The sequence below is a fragment of the Colobus angolensis genome, unplaced genomic scaffold, assembly GCF_000951035.1.
Source record: "Colobus angolensis palliatus isolate OR3802 unplaced genomic scaffold, Cang.pa_1.0 Scaffold298, whole genome shotgun sequence".
NCBI classification, from domain to species: domain Eukaryota; kingdom Metazoa; phylum Chordata; class Mammalia; order Primates; family Cercopithecidae; genus Colobus; species Colobus angolensis.
The window spans coordinates 4478862-4492419 of NW_012116243.1; the positions used below are offsets into that span (position 1 = coordinate 4478862).

At 35.8% G+C, this 13558-nt stretch overlaps 1 protein-coding gene across 1 annotated transcript in view; it reads left to right on the plus strand.

Annotated features, from left to right (window-relative positions):
• Nucleotides 1–13558, plus strand: part of MAN2A1 (mannosidase, alpha, class 2A, member 1) — a 173321-nt gene that overhangs the window by 64473 nt on the left and 95290 nt on the right. Inside the window, exons 5-7 of the mRNA XM_011949322.1 lie at nt 1397–1524; nt 8785–8958; nt 11651–11837. Coding sequence (XP_011804712.1) covers nt 1397–1524; nt 8785–8958; nt 11651–11837 — 489 coding nt within the window. The remainder of the gene's footprint in view (nt 1–1396; nt 1525–8784; nt 8959–11650; nt 11838–13558) is intronic.

The following is a 13558-nucleotide window of genomic DNA, read 5'->3' on the forward strand; positions in this document are numbered from 1 at the left end:
TCTTGCTGTATCTCCCAGGCTGGAGTGCAGTGGCATAATCATAGCTCACTGCAGCCTCAAACTCACAGGCTCAAGCAATCCTCCCACCTCAGCCTTCCAAGTAGCTGGGACTACAGGCATGTACCACCACACCTGGCTAACTTTTAAATTTTATTTTGTAAATATGGGATCTCCCTATGTTGCCCAGGCTGGTCTAGAATTCCTGACCTCAAGCAGTCCTCCTGTCCTGGCTTTCCAGAGTGCTTGAACTACAGGACTAAGCCACAGTGCCAGACCTTGCTTAAATTCTTGACTTTTATGCTTTCTTGGGCACTATTTCAAATTTTTAATTAAGCTTATGATTTTTTTTTTTCTTCTCAGGGGAAAGTATCTTCTCAAAACAAGTTTATTAGGGCTAGGGATCTTGTTACCTGGTATGGTATGATGGCAAAGGAATACCCAGTAGACAAATAATGATGCTGTTAGAGCCTTTCACTCAATAATGAAAAATAAACTGTATAGCCTATATTTCACCTGAATCTGGAGCAAAGTGCTTTATGATGTTATCTGTATTCCCAGAGTCATGTGGTATTTACTAGCTTTACCCTTGTTATTTTTTAGGGTAGTTTGAATGATTAACTTATCAGTGTCAGAAGGACTAAAGTAAATATTGATTTTTTGATAAAAGTATATTGAAATAAATAATGAGCTTAAAATGACAGCCTTCCAATAAATACTCATCAAGCATATACTCTGTGTAAAACACTTTGCTGTGTGCTCTGCAAGATTCAGAAATAAACCAGATGTGGGCCGGGCGCGGTGGCTCACACCTGTAATCCCAGCACTTTGGGAAACTGAGGCAGGTGGATCACCTGAGGTCGACAGTTCGAGACCAGCCTGACTGACATGGAGAAACCACGTCTGTACTAAAAATACAAAATTAGCCGGGCGTGGTGGCACATGTCTGTAATCCCAGTTACTTGGGAGGCTGAGGTAGGAGAATCGCTTGAACCTGGGAGGTGGAGGTTGCAGTGAGCCGAGATCGCATCACTGCATTTCAGCCTGGGCAACAAGAGTGAAACTTCGTCTCAAAATAAATAAATAAATAAATAAACCAGATGTGGCTTTTGACATTAAGAATCTTTGAGGCTGTGTGGGAGTTTATATCCTTGTGGAAGGAACCTCCAGAATGACCTGCGTGGTTTTTCCTACAGAAGGGCAGGGCTCACCTGAGACACTGGCTGCTATCTTGAGGTCTTGAAGTTGAAATTCATTCACTGGTTTAAAAAAAAAATTTAACAACTAGTATATATACTGGTTATATTTAAAGGCTGTTCTTAATGTTTATGCTTGTTTAGTTTTTTATTTGAACTTTTCTTATATTTGTTAATGTGGACTCTTGTTGTTTTCTCTCTAGTTTAATAGAAAATGGTCAGCTTGAAATTGTGACAGGTGGCTGGGTTATGCCTGATGAAGCCACTGCACGTTATTTTGCCTTAATTGATCAACTAATTGAAGGACATCAGTGGCTGGAAAATAATATAGGTATGTATTGGTATATTCTTTATTTGGGCTATTTTGGACAGTTCATTTTGGGAAATGTGAGTGAGTCTCTGTCTTTTTTTTTTTTTTTTGAATAACTATTTTCCCTGTTACTCATTATTGTTGAATAGTTCATTCTTCTTTAATTGATGATATTTCTTAGCTCATAAACTGAGTTACAAAGATTTACTGTAGTCACTTTTAGGATCATCTACCTTGTTTAATGTATTATTTATCTATATTTTTATTGGTTTTGGGATTTTAATTATATGTTAAGACTTGATGACAAGAGGCAAAAACCTAATTATGGTAGCTTAAGTTTTTTTTTTTTTTCAGCAAAAAAAGGAAAGAAAGATATTTGTTATGTCACTGAGTGTTACAAAGATATGGTAGCTGCAGGTATGGCTGCATTCAGGGATCCAGGGGACTTAAATTATGTTGCCTGGGCACTGTATCTTTGGGTTCTGCTTGTTTTGCTGGGTTTCTTTACAAGGTGAGTAAGATGGCTCTAGGCAGCTGAGACAAATTTTTCCAACCTAGCAACCAGGAGTTCTCTTTAAAATACTTTATCTAGTTGGCCCAACTTGAGTCAGTTGCTTATGTCTGAGCCAGTTACTGTGTCCAGAGGTATAGGAGTTCAAATCACTAAGGTCTAGTCATTTTGGTGGAAATGGTCTTGGGGGAAAGGGACTTGTGGAGAGCAGGGTCAGCTGCACCTAAAAAGCATGAGAATGGGTCCTCCATATGAATGGCCCCATGGAATGGGTCCAGTTCAACAGAAGAATTCTGTTGCTACAAGAAATGGGAAAAAAGATGCTAGACTGATAGAATCAGATATCTACTCTAAAAACTTGGGACTAATAGAAAACTGTGATATTTAATATTTACATTTTGTAACATGGTATGTAAATCCTTTCAAATATTTTGTATCTCAGTGTAATAATGTAGTTTTTTGTGTAAGTATATGTGTTTTTTGTTGAAGTTATTTTTAGATACTTCCTTATTTTAAAAAATTGTCTCTTAGGGATAAAATTCTTCTCATCCCTATTAATTTTTTCTTTACTTTTTATTTTGAGGTAATTGCAAATTTGAAGTAATGTGTAAGAATACTGCAAAATATTCTCATAAACCCCTCACCCAGATTTACCAGTTGTTAACATTTTGACACATTTACTCAGTTTTTTCTATTTCCATGTTGTTGCAGTGGTGCTGGTATTTATTATTATCAGAACCATTTGCAAGTATGTTGCAGGTATCATGCCTGTGTAGAAAATAGTTAGCATAGCAGGTCTGCTATCCTTAGAAAGGCCTTGCTTACAAGATTGGCCCTTGGCTAGTGTCTGGGAACATGGATATCCTAACAATAAGAGTGGCTCACTGTTTTTAATCTGTTTGTACAAACAATGTAGTTTGTGCTAAACAGTTGCATTCCTTCTGGGAGTCTGAATTCTTAGTATGTGCTGAACAGAGGATGCCTACATGACCAATCCCCAACACTGGACACTGAGTCTGTAATGAGTTTCCTGGTCAACAGCGCTTCACACATACTGTCACAGTTTCGTGTTGGAGCATTTAAACACATCCTGTATGACTCCACAGGGAGAGGTCGCTTAGAAACTTGTACCTGGCTTCCTCTGGACTTACTCTATGTGCTTTTTCCTTTTGCAGATTTTTTTTTTCTCATTTCAGTGTAATAGATTATAGGTATGAGTACGACAATATGTTGAGACCTGTGGTTTTTCTTAACAAATCACCGAACCTGGAGGTGGTCTTAGGGACCCTCTCTACACAATACCCTTTTTCTTAAATACTTGATGTGCTAATCCAAGAATATTCACTTCATAAACCTCAGTTATGAATGTTTTTTATGTTTTTATTGAAGTATAATTTACATGCAGTGGAATATATAAATCTTAAATGTAGAGGTCAGTGAGTTTTAACAGATGTACATACCCATTTAATCTATACATTTATTACCCAAGAAAGGTCTCTCATCCCCTCATCTTTCCCCTTGCAGCCAACTGCTCTTTGATTTCTGTCATTGTGGATGAGTTTTGTTTGAAGAAGAATTTATTAATATATGGACTCACATAATATTCTTTTGGATCTTGTGTTTTTTGCCCAGTGTAATTTTTTTCTTAAAACTTTATTGAGATTTATTTTACATAAATTCATAGATTTGTACAACCATCACCACAGTCTATTTTTAGGACTTTTTTCAACATCCCCCAAAGAAACCTCATACCCAGTAGTAGTCACTCCCCTTTCTAGCTTCACCCTTCCCTGCCCCAGTCTCAGGCTATCACTAGTCTTTCTGTATATATGGATTGGACTATTCTGGACATTTCACATGGATGGAAGCATGTATGGTGACTGGATTCTTGGCATAATATTTTCAAGGCTTATCATGTATTATAGCATATATCAGTGCTTCATTCCTTTTATTAGCTGAATAATATTCTGTTGTATGGCTATACCACATGTGTTTATCCCTTGTTCAGTTGATGAGCACTTAGGTTGTATCTTTTTTGGCAACTATGAATAATGCTATTATACACATTTGTTTAAAGGTTTTTGTGTGAATCTACCTTTCTTCCTAGGGGTAGAATTGCTGGGTTATATGGTACAAAAGTTTAGCATTTTGAGAAACTGTCAAACTTTTCCAGAAGAGCAGTATGATTTTACCTTCTCACCAGCAATGTGTGAGGTTTCTACTTTCTCCGTATCTTCACCAACATTTTTTACTGTTTGTCTTTTTTATTGTAGTCATTCTAATATGTGTGAAATGGTAATCTCATTGTGATTTTGATTTGCATTTTCCTAAAGACTAGTGGTACTAAGAATCTTTTCATGTGTATATCGGCTGCTTATGGATCTTTTAAGGATAAATATATATTCTAATTATTTTCCTATTTTTCAGTAGAGTTATTTGTCTTTTTATTATTGACTTAGAATTGTTTTTATATATTCTGGATAAAAGTTCTTTGTTGGATAGTGACTTACAAATTTATTTTTTCATTCTGTGGTTGTCTTTTTCACTTTCTTGAAGGTGTCTTTTGATGCACAAGTTTTAATTTTGAGGAAGTTTTTCTTCTGTTGCTTGTGCTTTTGATGCCATAGTAAGAAACTGTTGTGTATTCCCGAATTATGAAGATGTACTCCTGTTTTAAAAATAGTTTTATGGTTTTAGCTCTAACATTTATGTCAGTGATCTATTTTTAGTTAATATTTGTATATGATGTGAGGTAGAGTTTCATATTTATTTTTTGCATGTTGATACCCAGTTATTCCAATGCAACTTGTTGAAAAAGATGATTCTTTCCTCACTGAATTGTCCTGGCACACTTCTTAACAGTTAGTTAACTATAATTATGAGAATTTATTCCTGGACTCTCAGTTCTGTTTCCTTGACTTATATTTATGCCAGTACCATACTGTCTTGATCAGTATAGCTTATAGTAAACTTGACATTGGGAAGTCTGAGTTCTCCAACTTTGTTCTTTTTTTAAACTTGTTTTTTCCATGCGAATTTTAGGCCAGTTTATCAGTCTCTGCAAAAATATCAGCTAGGATTTTGGTAGTGGTTGTATTAAATCTGTAGGTCAATCTGGGAGAATATTGCCATTTTAACAATGTCACATCTTCTGATATATCAACATGGGATGGCTTTCCATATAAGTAGATCATTTTTAATTTCTTTCAACTGTGTTTTATAGCTTTCAGTGTAAAAGTCCCGTGCTTTTTTTTGTTAAATATGTTCCTAGGCATTTTGTTTGTTTTACTGCCATTATAAATGGGATTGTTTTCTTAATTTCATTTTAGGATTATTCATTGCTAGTATGTAGAAATACAATTGATTTTTGTATAGTGATCTTATATCCTGTCACCAGCATGAAGTTTTTGAGATTCATTCTTGTTGTGTATGTTGGTAATCCATTTCCTTTTATTACTGGGTAGTATTCCATTGATAGTCCAGTTTCCTGTTGAACATTTGGGTTGCTTTCACTTTTGAGCTACGGTGAATCATACTGTAATAAACATTTGTGCACAGGTCTTTTTGTGGGCATGTTTTCATTCCCTTGGAATGAAATATGTACTAGCACTAGAATTGCTGGGCTTTAGGATAAGTGTATGTTGCAGCTTGTGTGAACTTTGAAAGAGTTTTCCAAAGTGGTTGTGCTATTTTATATTCCACCGACAATGAATTTGAATTCTGGTTGTTCCACATTTTTGCCAATGTTTGGTGTGTGATTCTTTTTTCTTAGAACCATTCTAGTGAGTATATAGTAATATTTCACTGTTATTTTAACTTGCACTTCTATAATGACTAATGATGCTGAGTATGTTTTGTTGTGCTTATTGGCCAGTGGTATACCCTATTTTCAAGTTTCTAAGTCTTTTGCCCATTCTTTTTATTTGAATTGTTGCCTTTTTTTTTTTTTTTGAATATACTTTTAAGTTCTAGGATACATGTGCATAACATGCAGGTTTGTTACATAGGTATACAATGTGCCATGGTGGTTTGCTGCACCCATCAACCTGTCATATGTGTTAGGTATTTCTCCAATGCTATCCCTTCCCTAGCCTCCCAGCCCCTGACGCACCCCTGTGTGTCATGTTCCCCTCTCTGTGTCCATGTGTTCTCATTGTTCACCTCTCACTTATGAGTGAGAACATGTGGTGTTTGGTTTTCTGTTCCTATATTAGTTTGCTGAGAATTATGGTTTCCAGCTTCATTCATATCCCTGCAATAGGACATGAACTAATCCGTTTTTATGGCTGCATGATATTCCATGGTGTATATGCACCATATTTTCTTTATGGTGCATATATATATGGTTCCAAGTCTTTGCTACTGGGAATAGTGCTGCAATAAACATACATGTGCATGTGTCTTTATTGTGAATAGTGCCGCAATAAACATACATGTGCATGTGTCTTTATAGCAGCATGATTTATAATCCTTTGGGTATATACCCAGTAATGGGATTGCTGTGTCAGATGGTATTTCTGGTTCTAGATCCTTGAGGAATCACCACACTATCTTCCACAATGGTTGATTTACACTCCCACCAACAGTGTAAAAGCATTCCTATTTCTCCACATCCTCTCCTGCATCTGTTGTTTCCTGACTTTTTAGTGATTGCTATTCTAACTGGGGTGAGATGGTATCTCATTGTGGTTTTCATTTACATTTCTCTAATGACCATTGATGATGAACTTTTTTTCATGTTTGTTGGCTGCATAAATGTCTTCTTTTGAGAAGTGTCTGTTCTTATCCTTCGCCTACTTTTTGATGGGGTTGTTTTTTTTTTTTGTAAATTTGTTTAAGTTCCTTGTAGATTCTAGATATTAGTCCTTTGTTAGATGGCTAGATGGCAACAATTTTCTCCCATTCTGTAGGTTGCCTTTTCATTCTGATGAGAGTTTCTTTTGCTGTGCAGAAGCTCTTGAGTTTAATTAGATCCCATTTGTCAATTTTGGCTTTTGTTGTCATTGCTTTTGGTGTGTTAGTCATGAAGTCTTTGCCCATGCCTATGTCTTGAATGGTATTGCCTAGGTTTTCTTCTAGGGTTTTCATGGTTTTAGGTCTTATGTTTAAGTCTTTAATTCATCTTGAGTTAATTTTTGTAAACGGTGTAAAGAAGGGGTCCAATTTCAATTTTCTGCATATGGCTAGCCAGTTTTCCCAACACCGTTTATTAAATAGGGAATCTTTTCCCCATTGCTTGTTTTGTCAGATTTGTCAAAGATCAGGTGGTTTTTATATATTTTGATAATCTTATTCTTGCATGAAGGCATGAAATCTTTTTGATGAGCTTTCCAGTTTTGTTAGCAAATGTGCCCCCTTTATAAAATTTTGGATTTTCCTTATATCGTACCTTTTCCTAAGTTTGCCTCTTACCCTCCTTTTAACAAGTATTGCCAAGAAAAACTCTAGCAGGACCCTGGGTTCCTTTTTAAGTCTCTCCCTTGTTCTCACCTCCTTTCATATCAAAGTTTTTAAAAATATAGTTTACACTCTCTCTTTTCTACATTATTCAGTCTCAGTGACTCTTTATTCCATTACAGCTAGGTTGTTACCCCTGTGGATCCAATGGTTTTGATATGGAAAAGATCACCAGTGATGTGTTATAATTGTTAAATTGAATGGACACTATAAACTCTGTAACATCACTACACTGATACTGATTTTTATCTTTTTTGTAAGCTTATTATGTCCTCATTATTTGGACAATACATACTCCTTTTTTAAATTTTATATAACTTTTGATGTAATTTTTAACTTATAAAGGTGACATCATAGTACTTGGGAAGGACTCCCATATGTGTTGTACATTGATTCACATGTATATTTTTCTGAATCATTGGAGAGTAAGTTGGAGGTACTCTAACTGTACCCTTATCTCTAAGTACTTCATTGCTTATTTCCTAAGAAATAAGGACACTTTTATATGTAAATAGAATAAAGTTATCAAATCAGGAATGTTAACAGTGATACAGTAGGACAGTTTAGTCCACAGGCTGTATTCAGATTTTGTCAGTTATTTCAATCATGTCTTTTATAAGAGCTGCTTTTTTATTTATTTATTTATTTTTACATTTTATCCTCTGTGAAAATGAGAAATATCTTTAATCAGTAGTTTGCATTATTGGTGTGAGCCAGCTGTGAGAAATCACTGGCCTCTTTCTAGGTAGAGTGAAAGCACCAGCATCATAATGTCTTAAGATTTAATAAAATATGGTATAATTATTTTGGCCAGTTCTGCCGCTGTATCATAAGATGATTTGGGGCTTTTGTGAGGTGTAAAAGACATAATGTTGGGGTTGGGAAATGTAAGTTGAAGTGAGTTACGTTACTTTTCTTTGTCATGTAATAGTTCCAGGGTTATCCAGCTCCACAGATCACAGGACTGTGAGATCCTTCCAGGAAGCACCCTGGTCCTGTTTATTCTCTACCTCTAGTTAATGGCAGTGGCTTTATAATAGGTAAAAGATGTTAATGGCTAAAAGATGGCAGTGTTTATTTCAACTCTAACTGATTAATTTCAGTGAGCATCTCCTGCCTATGTGGATGGGCAGTGGCACAACCCTCCCTTCCTGATATCTTGCTGGGCATACTTGGCAGAGGATAATGCTGGGTAGGTCCTTGGTCTGATATCTCTAGGAGACTATACAACATTGATGAATCTGAATGTGTTATGACTTCTTTTTATTTCATTTATCAATTAAAAAAATAACACTTATCATCTTTATCCACAGGAGTGAAACCTCGGTCCGGCTGGGCTGTTGATCCCTTTGGACACTCACCAACAATGGCTTATCTTCTAAACCGTGCTGGACTTTCTCACATGCTTATCCAGAGAGTTCATTATGCAGTTAAAAAACATTTTGCACAGCATAAAACGTTGGAGTTTTTTTGGAGACAGAATTGGGGTATGTAGGGTTTGATGAAAGCTGATCCCACTTGGCCTAGATACTGTTTCACAAGGGTTATGAACTCATGCCACTGTGGGTTTTGTTCTCTGCCAGTCTTGAAAAATCAGGCAACGTAAAGATACTCACTCTTGTAATTATTTTCCCCATGTACCTGTGTCAAGATTCTTTTAGGTAATAATGCAGATATTTATAGAGCATAGAAGAATCTTTTTATGACTAAAGAAAGTAGATAAATATAAGGAGTTAGTATTTTGCCAATAATGCTTTCTCTTGCTTCTGTTTTAGAAAGCACATGTTTTACCACAAATTTGAATATGCATTAGAACTGATACCAGTAATATATCTTATATTCAGCCAGTTTTCCTTCCTTCTTTCTCTCTTGTCTCTACATCTTGTAAGAATTGCCTTTTAAAGCCTTAATCCTGTCCTCCTAAAACAGCCCTAATATCAAAATGCCACCTGTTTTCACAGTGTGTTCTGTGGCCACGCAGGCATTCTAAGGATATACTTCTGCAGCTCTTTATTAGGAGAGAGGAGACAAGGTCTAGGCCTCTTGGGAGGCCTTTGCCTTTCTCAACCCCCATTTAATTTAGACTACCTTATTTTCTATTTATCGAGCCTTTATTATGGGCCATGTATTATGTTACCTCTGCTTTATATTCATTCTCATTTAATATTTTTAATATTTTTTTTTATGGTGAAGAAATGGAGGCTTAGATATGAGAAGCCATTTGCCAAAAATCATATAGGTCATACATAGAGAGCAGAGATTTGAATCTAGTTCTGTGTAGTTCCTGAAGCCCAGGCTCCTAACCTCTGTCATTGTGTTCTCAGTAAGATTTCATCTGAAAGAAATATTTAGTTTATAAAACAGTGTTTGAGAAATTACTGCATTACATTATACTTGTTTTCTTGTATAATCTAGACCCCTTAAGTGTTTCAGAAAAATCATTTGTAAATCTAGACAGTAACTTTCTTATATGTACTCCTGTTTTTTCAGTAAGGAAAGCATTGGCTATACAGTTTCTTAATTCTAGAAAATTAAACCTGTAGGGAGAACAAGAACTTGTAGGGGATTGCATTCTGTGTAGTTTGATCAAATGCTAAGGAGCATATTAATTTGAAAAGCAAAGGACTGTTAATTTGAAGAATCCCTACCTAAACAATTGTCCATAAATATCAGTTAGTAAGAAATCATTGAGTACTTAAATATTTAAGTACTTAAATTTAATATTTAATATTTAAATATTGTGCTAGGAAGAAATATTGAAAACATCCTTGCTTATAGGGAAATTCCAGTCTAATTTGATAAAATACAGATACAGCCAAATGTAGCAGATAAAATTAAGTATGTAAATTAGCTGCAAAAGAGTAGAGCATAAGGAGAATTAGTGGGTATGGAGTATGTCCTTATCCATAGGAGAGAAGAGTTTTAGGGCTTGTGACAACCTTTTGTGACGACTATATGCTCATAGCAAGCATTAGTGACCAGCATCTACAGTGTCACAGTTTTGAATATGATTCAGTGAAACAGCTGACAGCACTGAAATACGTAGATTTTAATAATTTTAAATTTGGAAAATAACGGTTAATTATTTTAACTAAGTTGATAAAAATGGAATATTCTAGGACTTACCTGATAAATTTGAACAAGTTGCTTTTTAAAAAATGTTTTCAAATTAAGTTGAGCTTGTTCATGTGTTCCAGTTCTTAATGAAGCAGTTATTTTCACTTATTAAAAATGTAAATTTGTTTTTCTGTTACATAAGTAGTACCTACTCATTGCTGAAAATTGGAAATCCATACATAAATAAAGGGTGGAGGGTTATTTAAAAGCTCAGGATCATATTCACAAAGATAGTTTTTAACTACTAGTTAGGTCCTCCAGTCTCACTTGTTGATAGGCTTCTCACCTCTCCAGGCCAGTGGTATCAACATGTGATAACATTGTAATTTTAATTAAAAGTAATTCTGCATCAGGAATCAGTGCTCATTTTCCATATCTTATTTGTTCTGTTTTTATTTTTATTTCGCTTTCTGCAAATTACTTTTTCTTTTCCTGTGCTTCTTTGTTGGTGAAAAGTTCCATTGACTAACTCATTCTTGGTAAACATGGGGTGAGATTGTAGATTCTCCGGGGTTGCACATCCTCTCCTCGCCATAAGAGGAAATTTTCTCCAAGAGCGAATTTCTCCAGTGTTTTTATAAGTCTTTGTTCCACACTTCTTCCTTTGTTCTTCCATCCCTTTTTTATTCTCCTCTTCTTCTCACCCAGCCTCTGCAGCTAATATCATGGTATCTCTCAGTGAATCCTGTTACCTGAATTGGGAACAGATATGGCAGGAACTGGCAGCTAGGGATGGACGTGGTTTTGGATGAGCCAGTTGTAACTTTTACTACTGTTCAGTTTGTATCCCTCCAGGTCAGCTGGCGCTGGTTCATGGTGGGGCTTTCCTGTCTCTGCTATGCTTAGATAGAAGAGGTAGATAGAGACTGAGATGTGTGAGTATCTTCCTTCAGACAGGTGGCCATTAAATGCCACTGGGATATGTGTACTGGAAGTTAAAGGGGCTGCTGATTTAGAATAGAGCTAAATCAGCATACTTTGTGTAAAGTAATGACATTTTGAATATTTTTTGGGAAAATAGTTTTTATAAATGCAGGTTTGTGTGTTGGCTCTTTATTTTAGATCTGGGATCTGTCACAGATATTTTATGCCACATGATGCCCTTCTACAGCTATGACATCCCTCACACTTGTGGACCTGATCCTAAAATATGCTGCCAGTTTGATTTTAAACGGCTTCCTGGAGGCAGATTTGGTTGTCCCTGGGGAGTCCCCCCAGAAACAATACATCCTGGAAATGTCCAAAGCAGGTATGAAAATGCGTATTTCATAAGACAACGTCTTGAATAAAGTAGCCACTCAGCTGCTAGTTGCTGAAGGGTTAAACAAATGAGCTTCAGTAGCCAACATTATCCTCGTTTGAAGTATTCATTCAAACCAGATCTAAAGCAACTTGAAAATGCCAGAGCCTTGACTATGCCTGTTATGTGTTACATTTTAATGGAAAGTGAACATTACTAGATCAATATACAATGGATAACCTATAATACACTATTATTACCATCTCCTTTGCCCTCATTATAAAAGCCTTCTACTGTGTTTGATTGATTTCATATACTTTTGTTGATAATAAAACTTCTGCTCCCTATTGTACAAATTGGTAAGAAAAGCAATTCAACTGCAAAAACACATTTATTGAAATGGAACACATAAAGAATGTAATTATCTGTTCCCTTAATAACAATTTCAATAGTAGTGAATGCGTCCCAGCTCTGGTGTATACACATCTTTGCATCATTCTGATGTTTTTGACTTATAGTAAACTTTAATTAGGAATATTTATACTTAAATACATTTAAATAAAAATCAAAGGTATGAATCATTTCTTTAGAAGAAAATTGTGCTAATGATGGAAGCATCTCATTAAACCAACTTACATGTTAGTTTCTAATATTGGTACTTTTAAGTTTAATTTCTTCACTTACAAATTAGTGTATTAAAATAAAACATCATGGTGTAATATAAAAACATTAAACTCTGCTAGGAAAATAATATAGCCCATTAAATAAATTAAATAAATAAATTTTTGCACTATTAAATCAGTTTATTTTAAAAAGAGAAGTCATTTAAAAAATGTGTGTTAGGAAGAAGGTGAAATGAGATCTTTTTACATTCAATGAGTCCTTAGAATCACAAAGAAGATACTCTTTGTGAGCCTTTTGCTGTGGCAGACATGAAGGTGTTTTAGCATAGCAGCCTTCTTAAAGTCATGGAGCCCTTCTGTCAAAATCTGACTTTAATAGTTGTTTAGAAAAACTGCCCAAGGTTATGGATTGACTTGATTTCATTTTCTTGGTTCCTACAACCATGAGAACCAGTGAGGAATTCAGAACAACCTGCTTTCTAGTTAGGGTTGGGCTAAGTAGGCATGAGAGAATAAGCCAGTATATTGTGTGGCAGAAGGTGTAATGAAAAGGAAGGGTTGAGTGTAGGGGCATCCTGGCCTGTGTAGGTGGGCAAATAGCTGTTTATATTTACAGGTATTTACACTACTCTCTCCTCAGGTGACCAGGGATGGGGAAGTTGTTACAAGTGAACCAGATGTTTCAGCTGGGGAGTCCCAGGTGCATTCATAGTATTGTCAGCCCTTTGTTATTTTTTTGGGGGGCGGGGGAGTTGCTGCTGAGACTACCTGAGGCACATTATTGAGGAAAAGAAGGCTTTTTTATAATCCTTTTGCTATGTCAGCTAACCTTTCAACAGTTGTCCCTCAGGATGATACCTTGTGCTCAGTTAGTTCCAGTGGTTCTGAAAGTGATTTCCAGGCACCTGGGGGCATACTGTTGAATAAGTCTATATAATACTTAGAGATTTTTTCTTTTTTAACTTCTTGGCTGGGCGCAGTGGCTCATGCCTGTAATCCTAGCACTTTGGAAGGCCACGGCAGGTGGATTGTCTGAGCTCAGGAATTCGAGACCAGCCTGGGCAACATGGTAAAACCCCGTCTCTACTAAAATACAAAAAAATTAGC